The sequence below is a fragment of the Phoenix dactylifera genome, chromosome 7 (assembly GCF_009389715.1).
Source record: "Phoenix dactylifera cultivar Barhee BC4 chromosome 7, palm_55x_up_171113_PBpolish2nd_filt_p, whole genome shotgun sequence".
Taxonomy (NCBI): domain Eukaryota; kingdom Viridiplantae; phylum Streptophyta; class Magnoliopsida; order Arecales; family Arecaceae; genus Phoenix; species Phoenix dactylifera.
Genome location: NC_052398.1, coordinates 16612155 through 16633654, shown reverse-complemented (window position 1 = coordinate 16633654; position 21500 = coordinate 16612155). Strand labels below are relative to the sequence as shown.

The window sequence follows — 21500 nt, the reverse complement described above, 5'->3', positions numbered from 1 at the left end:
GTTTGAGCTCAACTCATTTCCTGGTTTTAGCTGGGACAAGCTCAACGAGTCATTTTGGAGCCAATCCAGGCTGTTCATGACAGCTCAGATTGTTTGCAGCCCTCATGGACCCACAACATATAATAGGGTGATGATTTTATGCAGACATCCTTTCACAGCCATATCATATGCTGAGCCAGCAGACTTGCATAAACTATATAAATCTTTGTATCATTGGGCCAATTTGTAACTTTATGGCTTACTATTTCCTATGCAGCTTTTGGTATGCCTCCGCATGTTGATACGCAGGTGCGTCTATGAAAATATTACCAAGGACGAGATTCAGAAGTTGTTCCCACAAGAGGTCTTACCTGAATTGCAAAGGTTGCTCACATTGCTGTTGCAGAAGTTTCAAAGAGAATGGCGAGGAGATGTTCTTAAGGATCAGGTCTGATTTTTGTTTTATATGAATATAAATTATCCATCCTGGGTTCTCTGGAGTTTTTTGCAAGAGTTGGTGGCAGTCCTTTTTAACAGACAACTCCCAACACTCTATTCCTTTTTGGCCCTTTCATTTTGCTAAGCATCGTTTGCTTGTTTGATTGATAACTAACATTATCTAATAAAACCTAAAAGAATGAATGAGCTGGTGTTCCTTTGCAAATCAAAGACTAGCCATGTTGAACAATTTATGAATTAAGCAATTCGAAGCTTAACTTTTTGTTTTTAATGTTTTCAGGTTTCTTTACCCCGTTTAAAGGCAATGACATGGAATATGGCAAATCAAAATCAAGATTCCACTGAGCATGCTGCTATTATTAATCTGAAGGTAGTTGAACAACTTCTTAAGCTTTTGTTATTAATCAGTGTTCAATGTACTTCAATAAGGACCAAAGAATTGATCTGATTTCTAACATCAAACAAATATAAAATGACAAAAATACATTTTGCTGGCTTCACTGAGGCATGGACTACTACTGTTTCAGGGGTCAAAATTGCTGCCTCCAGATATAAAATTGTCCATTGGCATATTCATTATTTAGTTGCAGAGAACTATTCGAATACAATTGGATGCGTATGTCTACTCTTTTGTTTATCTACTCACACCGGAAGGTGTGTCTAGGTTAATATGCTGTCGTTTTGGAACACAACCTCCTAACTAGTATATGCGAGGCTACTACCAAACCTTATTCTTCTTTTTATGTTTGAGTGCGATTGTCTCACATGCTTAACTCTGTTATGTATGAATGGTTTCACAATCATTAGCATTGGTTAAGGCTTGTTTTTATAAACCACAGCGATATTTGAGAAAAGGTATAAGGGAACAAAGAAAATGAAAAGTGGAAATTTCTACGATTGAGAGTTAAAAAAAAAAGGATGGATTGTGCTAACCTGCTCAGAGTGTATTTTTGTGCAGCTTCAAGGTGATACTCAATCTCTATCAGGAGAAACAGAAGTTAAATTCCAGTTAGCAAAGGAAACTCTGGAAACAATGTTGAAGTCCATGTACTTTATAAGAGACCAGTTGTCAAATGTGGTGAGTGTTAGCACTAAATTCTGTTGTTAGTTGGTACTATGAAATTGATGCACATATCTCCATTGACATCCTAAAGTTTCCAACACTTGTACCATCTCAGGGTGATGCCTCTAATGGACATGGACAAGCACAGGAAACTGTTAACACGTAAACAGTGGGATACTGGGGCCAGAAAAACAGCATGACTTGGTTATAATGAAATATCTGTACAATATAAGTTAGATCTTATTTTCATAATTCTAAATTATGTCTCTGCCTTGTTATAATGTAGTATCTGTGTAAGTTAGATCTTATTTTCATAATTATAAATTATGCCTCTGCCTTTCTGTTAGTAATCGTGGCATCATTTTTGGCATGCAGCAAACTTTTCTATTTCTTTCCCAAATTAATCATGATACCGTGATTTCAAGATTACCGAATTGAATCCATGCAACAGCCTTGAACCATTTCCACACTACAACCAAGGCGAAAAGCAGATTATCAAACTTCTTTCTTCCCAGAAAAAATAAAATAAGGTAGAAAGAGTATCAAAGACTGTTGTTCGTAATGCTCACAATAAAGACTGACTGCATGAGTTTTACTCATCAACATTTATTAGCCAAAATATGGTTCAAGAAATCAACTTCTGAAGTTCTGAATACAAGTTAGTAAATTGAGCTTTTGCATGTGACCTGAAACACCAAAAGACAGAAAGGGGATATAGCAAAATAGAAAAAACATAGTAAATAACAAAACATTAATCTGTAGAGCCGTGCAACCCAACTGAGCTCCAAGGTTACTGAGCTCAAGTCAATGGGGTTGAAACATCAAGTTGCGTCTGAGTCAGCTTTGGCCTGTATGGTATGGTTGATTGCATTGTTGCTGCCATATGCATTCCATGCTCGACCTAAAGTTTCTTTTTTTTTTTTTTTGATACATCGGTGACTCGCACATTATGAGCATGGGTGCACCCAGTACAATCCGACAAGAGAATGCGAGGGGGGGGGGGGGGGGGGTTGGGACACTCCTAAAGAAATTCTTCCGAGTGATGCACAGCATTAGAAGCAACTCAGTCGGTGACTTTATTCACTTTCCGAAAAACATGAATGGCTCGGAAAGCGACAAACTCCCCCGACAATATTGCAGATGTCCCGAATCAGCGGGTGCTAATCGTCATTGTCGTGCTGACTTTGAATCCAATCAATCATCGTGGCCGAGTCGCCTTTCAAGTAGATACTATTTGCTCACGATACACACCTCGCATGCACTATGCCTTCCCATACAACTCTCAATTCTGCCGGTGACATGCTCATCGAAGGTGCACCGACCGCCGCCTGCTACGAGTCTAGATTCGTGGCTTCGTATCACAAAACCCACTCCCCCTTTACCTTTGGCCTCCAAAACACTACATCGAAATAGACCTTTAGAAAACTAGATAGTGGGAACACCTAGAAAACAAGAATCGTCTTAGTCGCTACACTAGTTGAATAGAAACCCTACATGTCCCTAGCCACCCTAGGTAATCTCGCAGCAGTGGTACTGGACACCTCAGCTGCTTGGACCAATGTTCTATCCACCATTGTCCTCGGATGCATCCTCTTGTCCTTGAAGATCCAGCCATTCCTATCGAGTTAGATATGATAGGCTACATAGGCACATCTAATACCCCACTCCACTGTATAAGGCCTCTGCACCGACTGCTGTAGCACCCGTAGGAAGTCCTCAGTCAACGTTGTGACCTACAAAGAGACCCCAGCACACCTCCAGATCTACGCCACACGTGGACATCAAAGAACGACATGGCCGACAGTCTTCTCCACATCTGGACACCACTCACAATCAGAGGCAACACAGACACCCCTCCTTGCCAAGACACCCCTGGTCAGCAAATATCCCCATGCTACCTTCCAGATGAACAAAGCAACATAAGGATAAATGTGCATCCTCCAAATCCACCTCCCATCCAACTAACGAGCTATCCCCCCTCTAGCCACATCCTACATATCTCAGGCGCTTACCTTCGGTCTCCCTGTTGCCTCCCATACTCTCCTGTCCGCGGTCTCCCCAATGGGTATCGGTAGAGCCAACACCCTATCAGCCAGCTGCTCGCCGAAGGCCTGCCGAACACAACCCACATCCCATCTTCTCTCCCCAGGAGCAAACAGTTCATGAACCCTGCAACCCTCCAAGCACCTGGCTTAAAGAAGGTCGGCCACCAGCGAAGTGGCTACTCAACCAACTACCTGTCCACCAGCACATCAATGGTTCACCCATCTCCTATCGCCCATATGATTGAGGAGAGTATCAGCACAATGACATTAGTTTAATCATTCATCAATCCAAAAAAAAAACATAAGCATATCTCCACATTAAACGTTTCCAGACCATAAAACACAGATCACTGACCACTAGATTGAGAGAGTTGATAATTGTATCGGTGCCATATAATTTTTAAAGATCTATTTTCTTAGCAACCATAAAAGCCAAACTCAATAGCTGAAAAGAGATGCAAATAACACAGGAAAAAGTATATCATGATATATGTTCATAAGAGCTCCTATCTTTATCTCTGCATGGTTATTTCATCTTGCAGGTCAAAGCTCAAGTTCCACCACTCAGCTTGAAAGCAAGCTAAGCACAAAGCTGGGTGGACCTAAATAAGATTCGTGTTAGAGGATTCCAAGCATGACAATATTCATGTCCAAGACTTTAGGAATGAGTAACATCTGCTTCGGCCTGAACCCACAAGGTGGTTTAAAGGTAGAAATTGAGTGCTTGCTTTGTTCTTCATGTGCTAAACTGTTGGTATAGATGATTGCAAACTATGGAAGTTTGCCTGAACAATGAGAGATGCATTAAACCTGGGAGAGTGCTGACTTTTTAATAGTTTGCAGACATGCAAAATGCACCATTGCTGATTCTCCTTTACCTTCCCAATGATAGATAAGAAACCTAATCAAACTGAGGATCTATGGAATTTGATGTTAATAAAGACTACTAACATATATGCAGTACAGTAGAGTGCATTGGACAATCAAAATCATAGTCATCACTAGACATGCCCTGTTATGCAACAAGATACACCAAAATATTCAGACATGGATGGCAAACCATTTGGGCGCTTCAGATATAACATTTTAAGCTTAACACTGGGTTCAACAAATCCTACACCGTACATTTTGATGGAACAACCTCTTGGAAACTTGTTAGTTGCCCTTTCCACTTATGCTTCATTTTGCAAGCGCGTAATCAGTTCGTCCTGCACACAGAAAGCCGATAATCAGTAAATGCAGATCGAAGTTAGAGACCTGTAAGAGTTAAATTATACAATTTATGCTCATTCTAAGTAGGGTGGAGTCACATTGCTCCAACCACCAGGAAATGACAATCCTACTCCCCTTGTATTGCAGTGATTAGCTTTAGTTGCATAAGGGTGTTGTTGTCACTCAACAAATCCCAGTTATATACCTTTTTTTCATGCAACGACTGCTTTACTTTGATGCGTCCATGGGAAAAAATAAATGACAAACCATACAAGTTATCCAGTTCAATATGTAGAGGTAATATTGTCATGTTTTAATAGGACCGAGTTATAAACTCAGTCCAAAGCCCAAGCAATGTAACTCTACCTGTCCAAGTAAGAAGAATGCTGATCTCAAAAGAAGGCCTACCTTTGACCAACCAGACAGTATAAGATAATTGATCCATGGGAAGTATATTCAAAATCACAACCACCAAGAGTCTCATTATCAAAAATTGGACTGTTATGAAAAGATGTAGGTTAAAAATAATAGTTAAAGGCCCATGGTACGGTTTAACTATTCAACAGAATAAAAAGATAAGGATTACAAGGGAGCAGCACAAAATCCTTGCCTTTTTCCCTCTTGGGGAGAGCCCTCTCTCTTTCAGTAGTACACGCAACCGCTCTACAGTCATAGTATGAAGCATCCTCCAAGAAAAGCCAGAACTGGTTCCCTCTACAAGCCAAAAGAACAGTTCCTTAAACTCAGAAGAAGAAAAGAATGCTTGTTACAACATAAAGATCGAAATGTATTTATGCTCTTATGTGAAATTTTCTGGCCAAAAAGCAATATATGCATTTATCCTCAGCAACTACAAATGCAAGAAGAATCAAGACCATTTAGATTCCTCTCAAATTATAGTTATGCACTCTAAGAGATACCAGCTTGCCAAACGAGGAAATGAAGCTCGCAGACCAGCAAGTAAAGAATCTAGTCTTGTAATAATGTATTCCATAGTTCAGGGCCCAGCAGACTTGACGACTGATAACATTACCATCTTCAGAATGTGGAGCCATGTTGGACGTATTCTTGGGTATCAAAAGTAGGCTCTAAAACACCAAAGAAGTTCCAGTGTTTCCATTCTTGCTTCCAGAACACAGAATAAAGTTACAATCAAAAGGTCTAAAGCCTAAACAGCCAAAAAATCTAAAAATATCATGCAAAATAAAATCATGGTCATTTTAGCCATTGATAGAATAATGGTTTGCTGGTGTTCTGATTATTGATTGACAACAAGGGTTCTTACTTTTCCCAAATATGTAGCGCTGCATGCGGTTCTACTGAGGAGTTTTGCAGGTGTCGGTGCATTTAAAAATGGCGGGCTTCTAGAACTTGTCACCACAAAATTGACAGGTCCTTTAAAACTTTTACTGGTACTAACTTATGTGAACTGAAATGGCTTCTTTCCCAAATTGGAAAGCTAGAATTTTAGAATGACTTAAAGACTTAAAGTACAGGTGAACATATAGAATTCATTGGTTAGTTTAGGGCGAATTCGGTTTTGGGATGTTGAATGTGAAGCAAAATGGCATGAAAGAGATGATTCTCAAGTCTCTACAAATCTCACTTAACTGCCAAGTAGACTTTGGTTCCACAATAAGCAAGCAAGAATATGCACACACATTGCAGTGCACAAGCAAGCCAACAACCAAGATATCATTTCCACAAAGTGCCTGGCACAGTCTTAAATTAATTCAAATATAGGGTCCTCTTATTTGAACTTGTTGAATCATTTATCAAAATTTCATCATTGGTTGACTATTTTAAATTTTATATTTTTAAGATGTTATGTTTAATAATCTGAAAATAATTGTCCTGGTGGTTAAGAAGTCATATGGCACACTTGATTAATGGAAGGAAGAGGCAGAATTTCCATTTTAGGTCAGGCAATTCGAAGAAAACCGAAGTCATGGCCGTCATACCATTGCTCTACCTTTAAGTTAAGGATTACCTCCACAAACTTTTACTAGTGTACAAAATGTATAAGGGAGTATATTATTTCATTAATGGATAGAGGTAATGCGCCCGAGCGTGTATGCATGCCAGTATCATTTTCAACACACTGACCAACATGGTCTAAAATTAATTCAAATATATGGTCCTCTTATTTGAAAAAAAAAAAAACACAAACAAGTAACCAAGATATCATTTTCAATACAGTACTTGACACAGTCTAAAATTAATTCAAACATATCTCTTCGTATTTGATCTTGTAGAATCATTTATCAAAATTTTGTTATTGGTGTTAATATTTTAATCTTATATTTTAAGATGCTATCTTTATTAATTTTTGAAAATAAATGTCCTAGCATTTAAGGAGTAATATGTCATAGCAGTTGATTTGCGGAATGAAGAGGCAGAATTTCCATTCTAGGTCTGGAGACCATTGAGGGGAACCAAAAGTCATGGATTTTGTATCATCACTCATGTAAGTTAAGGATTGCTTCCATACATTAATGTATAGAGATGTGCGTAAATTTGAAGGAAAACTACAGTATGCATATGCAAGAAAATAAGAATACAGTTATAAGTCAGAATTTTGATATATTCCATATCTTTCACTATTTGCAATGCTATTAATTTGCATTTATTTATAATCATAAAACATGGAGAACTCATCAAACACAGGTTTCTTGATATGGAGAAGGCAAAGGAAGCACAGCTTGGAAGTATTAACATATTGCAAAATTAGCTCAAGATTAATAAACCTTAGAGATATTTTAATTCATACTTCCAGAAAAGGAAATGACAATAACTAATGAATTCATCACTCTGATACTTTCAGTCCCTTTGGTAATTAAGCAACTGAAAATTCATTATGACATACCTTGATGGGTACTACCAGGAGCAATATTAGTTTTTGCTCTTTTAGATGGAGTCCTTCCTTCTGAAGTTCTTTCAGCAGATCTAGCAAACAAGAGTTATCACAGCTTAGGTGATGTCAAAATAAATTGTAAAAAGTCATAAACAACAAGGACCTTCAACAAAAGGGATCAAATGTTAACATAAGTCATGCTCGCTTAGCAAGGATGATGTTGAAATTTTGAAGCACATGTAGTCATGCCACCAAACAGAAACTAATGTCTGCCAAGACTTTCGGTAGCCACCAAATTTTACAACAACAGTTAAACAGAAGCATAGAAACAGGAAGAGAGACACAAGGCAAACATCACATTGGAATTCTGGCCACAACAAGCAAAGGTATTCATAAACTAAATGTTGGAGGATACTATGCTGTCACACTCTCTCATGCCTCTTAGTAACTCCATGTTTATGCCTCCCTCCCCCACCTCCCCCACCAGGCCATGCCCCCAGCCCCCTTCTCCCCTTCCTTCCAATCACTCAACTATGCTCCAGCCTGCCATAAATTTCATAGGGTGGAAGTGCAGTTGCCTGTTCTAGAAGAGGAATTTCCATGGGAAAGAGGCATGACCAAATAAAGCATGGGAGCATACCATCCCTTTTGAGTGTCGGTAGAGAGACAAAGAGGAGGGGGTAGATAAATTTCATTCTATAAAAGATATATATATATACATAAAGTAATCATGGACTTATTAGATTCCAATAAATTTGGTTTCTATGAAACATAGGGCCTGACATGTTCAAAACAAGAATTAAAGTGTCATGAATCATGCCTATGATGATCAAAAGCTGTCAAGATACGTGTATCCTGCCACAGTTGCTTTTGCCAACATTGTGCCACATTTTTGTCCTCATGCAAGAGCCAGCAAGAACAGATTCAAAAGTCAACAAGAAGTGGTTACAGTTAAGCGGTAAACTGTGGTATGATGGGGTGTTTTCTTTAGACCAGCTACTCTATTCTCTTGGAGATTGTGTGACATTTACTTTACCTGTCTATGACATGTCCAGTCAAAACAAAGCCATCTTTGAATAATAACATACTGTCCCTTATGTGGATCATTTTGCATAGTATTGTGAATAAGCATCAGGCTTCTTTGATGATCTAAATGAACACTAAGTGTTAACTTTTCATTGTCTATAATTAGTTTACTAATTCAAGTTCATACATAAACTGAATTGCTTGCACAAAATTCCCTGGTGATAGTGGAGATAGTTAAACATTACTCTTAACTACATCATAATGTGTACTGTGATGTCAAGGAGTGTCTGTATGCATTTGATCTAGTAGAAGGCTCACAACAAGCAAGACTGGAAGAACTAGAGTTTATATTCATTAAATCCCAATGTGGCTCCGCCTCTGCCCCGATAACCATTCTAGTCTAACTTGGGTTGCGGGGGGGAGGCCGGGGGCAATTGCCCCCTGAATTTTTGAAATCTCGATAGAATTTCTCTATTTCTTGGCATTCCATATAAATTTGGCCCTCATGACTGAAGAGTTTTCCCCCTGTAACAAAGAGGTTGGTTAAGAAAAGAGTGGAACATAGATTAGTGGGTATGGTTATCTAAACAGAAAGGCATCTTGCTGCCTTTACTAGCTCAGTTGATCCCAGCTATCCATTTCATATCAAAGGTTGTGATGAATTATAATAACTTTTTCATTAATAGAAAAGGGGGAAAAAAGCAAACCAACTTTTGATTTCATCTGATGCACTGTTCTTTGTGGCCACAAACCAAAGAACAAAAACAGAAAGATACTGATTCAGTGTCAAATTTCACAGTCAACTGAGTAACAGAAGGAGAAGATAAACAATATAAGCAGGTCTATTTCAGTACAAAGTTTTATTTTCTTCATTGGTTTCTTGAAATTTTAAATGAAGAAAAAAAATATGAGGTCACCTATAAAGAAGAAGAAACAAAGTATGTATATTTTTATATTTTATTTATGCCTTTTTCATTACTTTTGTATTGTATCTTTATACCTATCTTATGTTCTTTAGAATGATATTTTTTTCTTTTTAATGATTATTCATATTGTCTAAAAAAAGCTTAGAAGCAGACAACTGATTCACAATATTAGAATTTCTTGCTTCTTAGAAACAACTATTGTAAGTATTCTGAAGTTTTTTAAAATTCCATATAAACAACAAATTTGGTCATTTTATAAAAAACCAATATTAATGAGCAACATCAAATTAATCACCAACATGTTATTCAATTTTTGGTGCATTTCAGAGACAATAATATGAAATGAATCAACAACAACATTTGAATATATCTTTCTTATGAAACTTTACTTGCCCACCCCCCCCCCCCAACCCCCACCCCCAACCCCAGGTGCTGCAACTGCTACTGGTTTGGGGTGTCTATTTCTCAATTTATATTTCTTTGTGAAAAATAAGGAAGCCAACTAGGTCCACTAGGGGTCTAGTGGCTACAAGAAAGGGTCATCAATATGGTTGGATTTGAACTTTGTTGGAGTTGTCATAATAAGGCTAGTAACCATGCCCTAACAATACATATCGATCATGGTCGCTGGCTCCCATTATCAGAGGGGATGATACATAAGGATAATTTTCAATTAATATAGCTCAAGCTTAATCCATAGACCTAGCATCAGCCTGAGAAAAATCTCCAAAGCAACTTTTTCATCCATATCCCAACAGTAAAAGATGTTTGAGTTTTGAGTTTGCAAGTTGTTGAAACATCTTAAAGAGCCTGCTCAATCTCCGAGTTTATGTTTCCTAGTCCTATCTGCATGGTTTCTATAATCTTTTCTAGTGAACAGAATAGTTGCATATCCTCCCCTTAATTGAATACTCCACTACCCCACTAATTGACTAGTTTAAGAGATGCATCCTCATCATCATTCATTTGCAACTGCTTTTGAATGGAAGAGGCAACTCTAACACATATTGTAAATCTGACCACATCAGGTACAATTGAATGATTGTGCTATTAGCTAAAAACTTCATGTCCCAACAGTATTAAAAGAGATCACCTGTTATAGCTATTGAATGCATCCAAATTTCACTATTGATTTCTTTCAAGACATAGAAATGCATGTACTTTCCACCTATATGACATATAAATGTAAAAAGATACCAAAGTCCATCAATGTTATAATGTTTTTCTTTTCGGTGAGGGTGCGGGGTTAACTGCAGACCTTCTTGTGTGACAACCCTATGGGAAATAGCCAAAAAAGCATCCTCAAATGACTCAAAGAATATACCAATCTTGCTAGGTATTCATTTTCGTACTAATCTTGCTTGTTATAATTATCCTTAGGCATTTCCCCTAGGTATTCATTTTCATACTAATTGTGCTATTCTATGTCACAGTCTTTGACAGAATAATTCGCTGCTCTTCTCTTAATGATATATGAAGTGAACAAGAAAACTCCAGCTCAACAAGAACAAATAATCAGTATAAAGGACTCATCAATCCAAAATATATGCTGTTGATATATGCCGTCAATACAACCAACCAGCAGACAAGCCTTGTATGATCTATTTGAGATTAGATTTATGGATCCAGGTTAAGATACATCCATATGTTCCAATCTTTACAACCAGCCTGAACTAACGAAACCAACTTCCTCGCCAAGCCAACTGTAGGAAAACAAGGGAGAATGAACCTGCCATGAAATGAAGAGGGTTGGTTGGCAACAATAGAGACTAATACTTACGAAGTCTAAGTGGATGTAACCAAGGAGAAACAAAATATACTTTCATCAATAAAATCTAGAAATGTTTGTTAAAGATGAAAATTATCACTTTTCAAAAAGGAAACAAGTTCTTTTATTATTTTCTTCCTTCATGGGCAACATTTTATATCTTTTCCAGCATGATCTACAAATTTGTTATCACCATTCCTTAAATATACATTACAAAATAATGAATTATCAAGAATTTAAAGTTCGATGGAAATAGAATTTTTTCCTTTTGACATATGAGAAAAACTAGGTAATCTCATTTTTCACACATAATGATACAGGAGAGAACAGGGTAATAACCTACTGAACCAAATAATAATAGTGGATTATCTAAGCAATGTCAACACACATTATAATACTCATGTATATATTATTGGAGAATAATAAAAATAAAAAGGAAAAAAAGAACAAATCATTAGAAGTTAAGCTCCTTGCATTTCTTGTCTAGTACATTCCAATATGAATCATTTGTATAACTTGTGAGGTTCGATTTCTTTGCCTAATGTGGATCACATGTTTATGTTGTTGCCACTGGCAAAACCATGCATTTGTTTTGACTTAAGATGGTACGAGGAAAAGTTGAACCTCAGTGGAGAGTTCATAACATATCTATTTCTCACTAGAAAGCAACTGAAGGTAGCCCATATGCCACAAAAAAAAGGTTTTCTATCCATTTTATTCATCTTCGGTGTATCTTTCAGTACTTTCCTTTTTGTGTGTCACAATGCACCAGTTGTTGGCTAAGTATAAAACAATACACCATCTGCACTGGATAAACACAGTGATGATATTTAGATTTTTATTAATATAAGCATGGTTAAAGTAGCCCAGCAAAGCTGAAATACAAGATAACAATTTTGTATACGTGTTTTGCAATAGAAACACATGCAAAGGCGAGTGGATGGGTGAATATGTAAATACATCACTTTTCGGAGCAAAGAAAATGATACCTTTTTCCTTTCTTGCTCTCTGATGTAGCTTTAGTTGCTGCATCCTTTGAATCACTCTTTTGTTTGTTGATTTGGAGAGCTCTAATCAATATGTTCGTTGTGTTTGTCTTAATTAGTTGTTCATCTGAACAGACAAACAGTGAACATCAGAAATCCCAATCATTAGTTACTTAAAATTTCTGATATTCTAGAAACTATAATCTGATACACACATGCGCACGCAGAGAGAGAGAGAGAGAGAGAGAGAGAGAGAGAGAGAGAGAGAGAGAGAGAGAAACATAATCAAGGTGTCGTTTTTTTTTTTTAAAAAAAAAAGAATAAGTAAAAACACAATATGGAAGTATATAGTCCTAATGTTCCCTCCTAATTTAACAATTGGAATCAGTGCTTGACATTTTGAGTATTACTCAAAAGATGAGGCAAAATACAGTACAGAGTAAGATGAAAGCATTAACGTAAAGAGGGATGAATGAATGAACGTAGAGGAATCCAAACATGTTCCAAGATATATAATATATGCATAGTGATTTAACAATTGGAATCAGTGCTTGACATTTTGAGTATTCCTCAAAAGATGAGGCAGAATACAGTACAGACTACAGAGTAAGATGAAAGCATGAAAGTAAAGAGGGATGAATGAATGCACGTAGAGGAATCCAAACATATTCCAAGATATATAATATATGCATAGTGATCTACAAAAGAGGAGAGCCCAGAATAATTTATATTCTTATTGTTATATGATATTACTTTCCATATTATTTACAGGTCCCATGACTATCAACTGATCCCCAATAAGGCACTCACTCCTAATATTATATATAATGGCTCTATCATACCACCTTAGGATAAAGAATGAACAAATAAGGAAATTTTTGCTACTTTCTCTCTTCTCCATCTTCATCTTATAACGCGGAAAAAAAAGAAGATAAAAAATATTTCTTGCAGCCTTATCTTTTTGCCAGTCATTTTGCATGGTTCTAACTACTTATAAATAGATAGCAAATTACTAATTGAGTACGACATAAGCTGTGGGCAAGCCCCCTTCAGTGCAAGAATAAGACAATCATAAACCAAGTTTTGTCCAATGTTTTATTCAATATGCTTGAGTTGAAGTTTCCCAACTACTTCAAAAGCTTTGGTTCTCTTTTAAACAGCATATAAGCTAATCCTATATCACCCTGAGAACACCAAACCCATGTACTAATCTGGACTATTCACCTGAGAATCAGCAACCATAAGTATTAATTTTTATTCCCACTCTAAACAAGAGTTCAACCTTCCTTTACTTGTCACTTGACAGGTAGCAATATGCATATGTATTATACTCATTTGCCCACTCAAATCATTCATATTTTGATGACAATGTTTTATCATGGACCAGTAATGTTTGAAGGTCACCACAAATTTTCGCTGTCATCTAATTCCATTTTATCTAACAAATGGATTGAACAGTTTGCTATGGAGAAGCACCAAACCATCTTCATCAAGCACTAGCCAAAGATCTAAATTCTCTAACAACCTAACAGTGCATTTGGTATTATCACATTATAATTACCTTCACCAAAACCCTCTTCATTGATTATCCCACATTTCTTCTCTGGGTAATACCACTTTCTAGATGTCCTCCCAATGTTCCATGTAGTTAACATCCACTATGTCGATTCTCCACCTCCATTTGCAATCAAATTACCTACTCCTCTCCACGATGACCATCGAGAGGCATGGTTTAGCTCGATGTGTGATTAGTAGGTGGAATTTCCAACAGGTGATTTGTTTCAGATTATGTTTTGAATCAAACATTCAACCAGAACTGACCAGTGTTTTAAGAGATGACCCAAGCATCCATCTAAATGTTTTGTATCATGTCTGAGCATGAAGGTTAAGATTGTTTTGTGAATTGGTATTAATTGATGGCAAGATAGTAGTTCCTATTGATTACCATAAATATCTTTTTAATATCCCCTGATATTGACCTTTAAAAAATATGGCTGCCTTAATCTCGACATGGTCAATTAGGCACCTACCTAACACCTAGGTATTTGGCAGCCTCTTGCTAGCTGTTTACAGCATAAAGTATTTAACATATTGGAATTTAAAGACGCTCTGCATTCCATAGTGCATGCCCTTGACTACAATATATTGGCCAAGTAACCACAAAATGGGTTGCAATTAGGACTAAGACTTTACTTGTGTCTATGATATCTATGCCTCATAGACTAGAACCCAGGGTAATACGGTGTCTGGACTCAGATCTGGAAAACACAACACTAGATATATGGGTTGGACCAACTCCCAAGCCTAGGTTGGTTCTCCAAATAAATTCAGTCTAGCCTTCTAGGTTTACTACATATAGGTCCAAACTGAAAACCAAATCGTTCAAAGAGTTCTTATTAGCCCATAATTTAAGACACAATCCAAACCAACTTAAAGTGGACAAAAGTCTATCAACAAGATAATATACACAAAACCCAAGCTCGTAATCTAAGCCAACAGGCTGAGCTTGCATATTCACCAAGGCGAGAACATAGATCCGATCTAGTTGTATGCCAATAACATGTCAAATGGATTAGACATATCATGTGCAAACAAAGCATATTATTTAACCATGATTCCTATTATCCACCAAATAAATTATCTTATGCCAAAAAGAAGAAACTCATAGTATATGGCACATTACTTCCTCCCTTCTTCCCTTGCTCCTTAGCATATTTATCCAACAAGAAAAAAAAAAAAACACTAGTAACATATGCACATTTCATCAACAATGAAGTACCTTTTTCCACTCTAGTTAAAAGACAAAGAAAAAAAATCCGTGATCTATCTACCACATTAACCACGATAACTGGAAAAAAAAAAGTAATTTCACGCAAGGGTTTTACAAATCAACTTAAGATCATTTAGAGCCACAAAAAAAAAATCAGAGTTCTTGGAAATGAAAGAGTTAAGGAAAGTACCTGGGGGCGTCGTATCATGGTCACAGACATAAACCCGGATGCCCCCCTGCAAACAAATCGTAAACAAGATGCGAAAACTTTAAAAATTGCAAAGAAAACAATACTCGTTCAAAAATCCAAGGAAATTGAGGAGAATAGGAAGGGAAAACGAAGAAGAGCTTGGGTCTTGGGCGGGCGCGAGGAAGAGGGTTGTGGAAGGAGGGGAGAGTACCAGGTTCGAAGAGGGGATGGTGTTGGAGAAGAGGCCACGGGAGGGGAGGTCGGCAAGGTATCTGGAAGCTCCTCCCGCCATCCGAGCGGGATCGCTCGGCGGAGACGCGGTTCCGTGCCGCCGCGACTGGGAGGCGCAGCGTTCCCCTTCCGCCTCCATTTCGAGGTTTGAAAAATTCCAGGAACCGGAGAAGCCCCCTTTAGGACAGAAAAGCGTCCAACTTGAGCCATTGCTAGCCACGTGCCAAACACGTGAGGAAAAATATAAAAATAATTAGCTGTGATTTTATAAGAGGAAGCATTCGATTGGCTGTTCCTCAGTGCCTCTAATATTTTTATTCCTCTTTGGTGACAATATTTTCTTGATTATTGAAAAATTTTCAAATGATTCACAATTTTCTCATGGATTAATAGTTTTCCAAATTATAGTTGTGGAAGGAAAAGGAATCAACCCTTCCAAGAATTGATGAAGTAGACACTAGTCATAGAAGTTCAACTTGCATGTATTTCTTACAACTGTAAAAGGGTAAACTTATCCATTTTAGAAAAAATATACTAGTTATCCTCTTATTCTTGCCTATTCAACCAAAAAAAAAAAAAAATCATGTTATCCCTACAACAATTGTAGGAATAACAACTTTTTGGCTTTAACCTAGGGATAAAGGAATTTTGAAGGGATAGCTAGGGATAGGACAACTCCTTGCCTACCTTTACTTTTCCATCTTGCAAACTATATGTAACTAGGAGCTAGCTCAAACCAATAAATCATGTAAGCCTAAGAACAACAAACATTATGGGGCTATTTTTCATTTAGCTTTATATATAACCAATCTGTTTTACCGTTGCATTAAGCCAAAATTTTCAAGGTGGCATTGGATAGAAGCATAAGAAAAATGGGAGTAAGAAAAGCTGTACTAGGTTGTACAGCTATGCTAGTGTTTATGCTAGATTTTTCTTGCTTGTCAAATCTTTTAGAGTAAGTTAGAAATTAAAATAAATTATTTATTTGTCTAAATGGTAAAGCTACTGTGGATCTATTCTGGTATATTTTATATGATAATATTAATATTTTAGTTATAAATATTAAGATTTTAGATATAATATTAATATTAAAGAGTAATATCCTACATTATATGTTATAATACTTTATTATGATATAATGATATTATTCGAAGAATATTATATTGATAAAACATATTATATAGTGGTAGTTTATATTACATTATTAATGTTTAAATACTACACTAATCATAAATAATAATATTATGATATTATATTATAACAATGTATTATTTATTATATTATATGGTGTTCATATGTTAAAGAATCATGCAACTATATAGAATATTAAATATAATATCAATACACGATGATATACTACATCACTACTATAGGTACATATATTATTATATAAATATATTATAATTTTAATATAAGATATCATAGAAAATACATCAATTTATTAGAAATATTTTAATATGTGCTTTAGTAATAAATTAAATGTTATCATGTTAATAAGACTATTATTAGGTAACATAAATATTATTTGTGAATTATAAATATAGATACTATCATATATATTTTTATTGACTACTATTTAACTAATCAAATATTTTATAGTAAATATAATATAATTTTATGGTATTAATGTCACATTATTAATTATTATTATTGTGTGTGTGTATATATTGTTAGAACAATTGCTTTACAAAGTTTCTGAATAAAAATAACCATTCCCATCAATCATCAAAATATCTCGGAGTTGGCTTGGTAAACAAGAAGGAGTCATAGCTGCAATGCCTTATGCTTCACCATATATGATGCCGCCTAATCAACTATCTTATTAGCTTTCCTAAAGATGTGCCTAACATTATATGAGATAATGCTTAATTTGAATCTTTAAATATCCATTAATTGAAGATGATTAGATCTCTCATCCTGTGAATCTATAGTAGTCATGAAAAATTGTAATATTATTATATTATTTTATATATAATATATTATATTATGAGTCATATTGATTGTTGTTTGATTAAAATAGTTATATAATATAATAAATAACATAAAACTAAAATCAGGAGTCTATAGAATGTGCATAAAATTATTAGAAGACGGATATAAACATGCAAACTGAGCATTACTTTAAAATCCTTTGCCTCCAAACCACTTCCGGTTGCTTGGAATAAAGCCAGGCCCAGGCCTCGCCCACTCTCCCGTCTTCATCGTCTCGGAGCGTCAGCAAAACTCTGCCCAAAATGTCGGAGCCTCGTCCCCTCCAAACCCTTCCACCGGACAGCACATTCCAATCGCCCCTCCTAAACCCTAACCCTAATCCTTCTACTTCTCGCTCTCCAGCATCTCAGCCATGGCAGAAGGTCGCTCGAGCCTGGCTCTCCACCATGCCGAAGAACCACAACCCCACGGCCGGCGAGATCGACTCCTGGATCGATTCGAACCAGGGCGGCCTACCGGAGGATTTCAGATCACTCCCCCGCCCAGAGCTCCACAGGTGGCTCCTCTCCCTCCACAACCGCGCCCCGAGTCTCCACCAGGTGCCCATCTCCTATTTCCATTAATGACGACCGCGCAGTCGGTAGAACTCGCTGTAAAATCCTAGAAAGTTTCGATTTGATCGAATTGTAGGTGGAAGCGAGCGGCCGGGTGGATTTTCCCTACCGATTCCAGCGCACGGACCTTTGGCAGCCAGTTTACAAATGGTTGGAATCGCTGGATAAGGATGTCTTGGTAAGTGGTAAAGAAATCTCGGAGTGGCTGTCGGCGAACCCATCGGTCATGGAAAGGTTGTTCTCGAAGCATTCTCAGTACCATATGATGCACTACATTCAGAGAATGCACTTGAAGCTGCTGAAGAAGAGGGGAAAATTACCAAAGGTGCTAACTTTCTCACATTCCTTTCATCTTTTCCTTTCAATTTCCCTTCTCTCTCCTATCTTTTTATAAATTTTATTGATAGCCACAATCCAATGAGCATGTTAGTAGTTGAAACTTGAGATGCTGCTCTATCTGGCTTATCTTGGAATCCGGTATTTACCATTGTTCTCATATTACTGTGCTCTCAATTATCTTGGGCTTGATGGAGTGATAACGTTTACATACTGACCACTTGATTACTAATGGCTTCTTTGGTGGATTCAAACTTTGAATAAATCATTTTTAATTTTTAATTTTTTCAATTTGTTGGTATTCTATATTTGTAAACTAGAAAAACTATGCAAACTTTTGGTTGCTGGGAAAGTGAAAGAAAAATTTGTCTCTGATGGAGGAAAAAAAAAGAAAAAAAGTGTACATTCATTTTTTTTCATGAAATGAATTCCTGGATATTCCTATCACTTATAAAGAAATATGGGTTATTTTTGTTGTTTGATGGCTTTAAGGAAATCAATAAGAAAGTTGTAAAGAATTCTATTTTTTGGTTGTGCAAGAGAGGGTTAGGCATGGAAACATTTTGTTGTTATCTAATTCAAATTCCTGGGAAGGAAAATGAAACTTGTGATTTTCTATCCCAAAATCCCCAAATCACTGCCTTTTGGCAGGGAAAAACTTTAAGGTGTTTAGAGGAAATGTTAACATTATATATGCAATTCAAATTTTTCTTTTTGAATTTTTTCCTTCACTGCCAGACACTGGGGAAGAGGGTTCTCCTTGAACAAACTTTCTTATCTCGCACTTCCTCAGCATCAGAATGGAGCCTTGGGAAATTTTGTCAAGATATTATCGGAAATTTGCCGTAGGCAAATTGCTATTGATTTATATCATTTGGCTTTTTAGATATGCTGATTTTCTGTTTTGTTTGTTCTTTATTCTTTCAGTCTTTCACTTATTAATCTCCTTCTTTGCTTGTACCTTTTCCTGGACCCTAGTTCTATTCTTTTGTTAATTTATTGGAGCCTTTTTCTGGGTTCTGGTAGCCCCGATTGGTGTGGGTATCATGATTGCTGTCATGTATACAATTGGACATACGAACTTATGGTGGAATTTCCTTGTTTTTGGTGGTATTGTCTATTAAAATAATCAATCTATTTCTTTGCGCATCTTACATGGCAGTGACTGAGATGCTTAGGTTGGCATGCAAATCTTGGCAAGCAGAATTTTGACCTCATCATAATTAGAATCCAGACTCTGAATTAAATTTCTTATGTGAAAATGCTGGCACTCATTAGTATACATGATTTTTCTAGACAAAGAAATATGTATCTTGTCATGCGTGTTTCAGGTAATTGGTCACATTTTTTGGATGTTAAGTACATTTCTGGTACAGTTTATGTTGTACTGGTGGAAAAGATATAAGAAACTTTAATTTACTGGAATGATACCCAAGATAGACAGAATAAACAAAATTATACCTGTGCTAGTGGCTTAAGTACGTAAATAAAACAGCATTGCTGAATGGTGCCATGAGCCAAGTAAGCAAAAGCTAAATGACCCTTTGTTAAAGTGCTAAGTTAAAGCAGTATGGTGCAAAACCCATATGCTTGGCAGCTAATTTTTGGTTGCTTCACTCACATAATTGTACCGCTCCAATATCAAGTGAAATCTCTGTTTATCCTATGTGGATGAAGCACATGTAGGGTATCACATCTCCTACGAGGAATGAATACAACATTTAAGCATATAAGATAGTAGTGGTCCTAAAGCATCTTACTATGGTCATTTTAGGCCCTTGTAGAGAACTCTATCTCCTAGGTTTTCTTTCCCAACATGGATGTTAAATCTGGTTGCTTCATGCATTGTTTTTTTCAAACACAGTGCTTATTCTCTTCATAATTATGCTACAGCTGTAAAATCATTTTGTGTAAATCTATTTCATTTTGTATTCAGTATAAGATGACACCAAATTCACAAAAGTTGATACTTGGAACAGAGCTTGCAGCTATCAGCCGCCAGAGCTTCTGTGAAGGCCCTCAATAGTGGGATGACAGCACGAGAAGCTCCTCTTCCATGTATGAATTTTTACTGCATGTTGTATCAAACTTTTCATGGCGTTTCTTTATGTGATTTTAATATTAATGCATAATTTAGGATATACTCTTTTCATTTGCATGCTTTTTTTTGTGTTTCATTATTTTATTGGTCACATAATGCACTGGATTTGCTACATGATGCTTGTATTAGCCATCAATCTTTTTCTTGAAATAGTTTGTGAAACATGGATCTTTGTATGTCAGCGAGTGACCATTCAATTAGTGCTGATATGCTGTACCTGTGTGTGTTAGAACTTTCACAAAGCATATGTAACAATTGACTATGAGATCAGTGCTATTCTGCCATGTACTGCATACATTAATTAATCTCTCTTCCTTGGAGGAGGGAACCCCTAAACTGCACTGGATTACTTATGCTTTGCAATGTAAAAATGTAGATAAAAGAGATGGTTTTGTTAAAGATCATGAATTAAATCTTAAAATTCAATGTAGTTCTATGAACATTATCTCAATGTTTTCACGGTAAGTTCTCCCATTCGAACCTTCACTCATCTTGACTTAGTCAAATTTCCTTCTCTCTAACAGGTAAATACTAAGAGATAAGTCAATGATTATCAAACACATTGTACAGTATTTTTTCTCTCTGTATTTTAGTGATTTCTTTGAGAGACTGTGTCATTATTAGATGGACGCACACACACACACAGTCTCTCTCACACTCTCATGCACGCACTTGCTTGCTCACTGATGCTGTGGGGGTGCAACTGTGGGGGGTTAAAAGCTCAATCTTAGTCCAACTCTTACTGGATTACTTACAGTGGTGCTTTATCCACAAGTGTATTAGATAGGCTTATGTGTATTGTTCTATCCATTTGTTTATATTTAAACGTTTCCGATGCCATCAAGTACAGTATGGCATAAACTTGTTTCGATGCAACTAACTGGGATGCTTCTTTTGTTGATTTCATTCAAAAGAATTGGTATCTTTTAGATTTAAAGTTCTCATATTCCATTATCTTTCCATATTAGATAATATCTTTTGCAACTATTTGACAAACCATATTAAAAT

At 36.5% G+C, this 21500-nt stretch overlaps 3 protein-coding genes across 7 annotated transcripts in view; 2 read left to right on the top strand and 1 right to left on the bottom strand.

The window, feature by feature from the left end:
• Positions 1 to 222: 222 nt before the first annotated feature.
• On the top strand, positions 223 to 1851 carry LOC120111387 (COMM domain-containing protein 9-like). Its single transcript, XM_039128427.1, has 4 exons — positions 223 to 427; positions 719 to 808; positions 1397 to 1516; positions 1617 to 1851. Exons 1-4 carry the CDS (start codon positions 251 to 253, stop codon positions 1665 to 1667), a joined length of 438 nt encoding a protein of 145 aa, XP_038984355.1. The 5' UTR covers positions 223 to 250; the 3' UTR covers positions 1668 to 1851.
• Positions 1852 to 4448: 2597 nt separating this feature from the next.
• On the bottom strand, positions 4449 to 15664 carry LOC120111386. Of its 2 annotated transcripts, XM_039128425.1 has the most exons (7): positions 15490 to 15664; positions 15279 to 15324; positions 12322 to 12445; positions 11204 to 11293; positions 7625 to 7704; positions 5369 to 5472; positions 4449 to 4754 (listed from the first exon to the last, which is right to left on the bottom strand). In XM_039128425.1, the coding sequence occupies exons 1-7, from the start codon at positions 15646 to 15648 to the stop codon at positions 4719 to 4721; spliced, it is 639 nt and encodes a 212-aa protein (XP_038984353.1). In that variant the 5' UTR covers positions 15649 to 15664; the 3' UTR covers positions 4449 to 4718. The 2 variants fall into 2 exon arrangements, with proteins under 2 accessions (XP_038984353.1, XP_038984354.1); XM_039128426.1 differs by lacking the exon at positions 11204 to 11293.
• Positions 15665 to 17645: 1981 nt separating this feature from the next.
• The window catches only part of LOC103707865 (uncharacterized WD repeat-containing protein alr3466-like), a 29200-nt gene continuing 25345 nt past the window's right edge, over positions 17646 to 21500 (top strand). Inside the window, exons 1-3 of one of the 4 annotated variants that reach the window (XM_039128424.1) lie at positions 17646 to 18040; positions 18132 to 18380; positions 20371 to 20449. In XM_039128424.1, coding sequence (XP_038984352.1) covers positions 17744 to 18040; positions 18132 to 18380; positions 20371 to 20449 — 625 coding nt within the window. In that variant the 5' untranslated portion in view covers positions 17646 to 17743. Of the gene's footprint in view, positions 18041 to 18131; positions 18381 to 20327; positions 20450 to 21500 lie in introns of those variants that run through there. The other 3 variants (XM_008792554.3, XM_008792556.3, XM_026804932.2) reach the window with 3 other exon arrangements.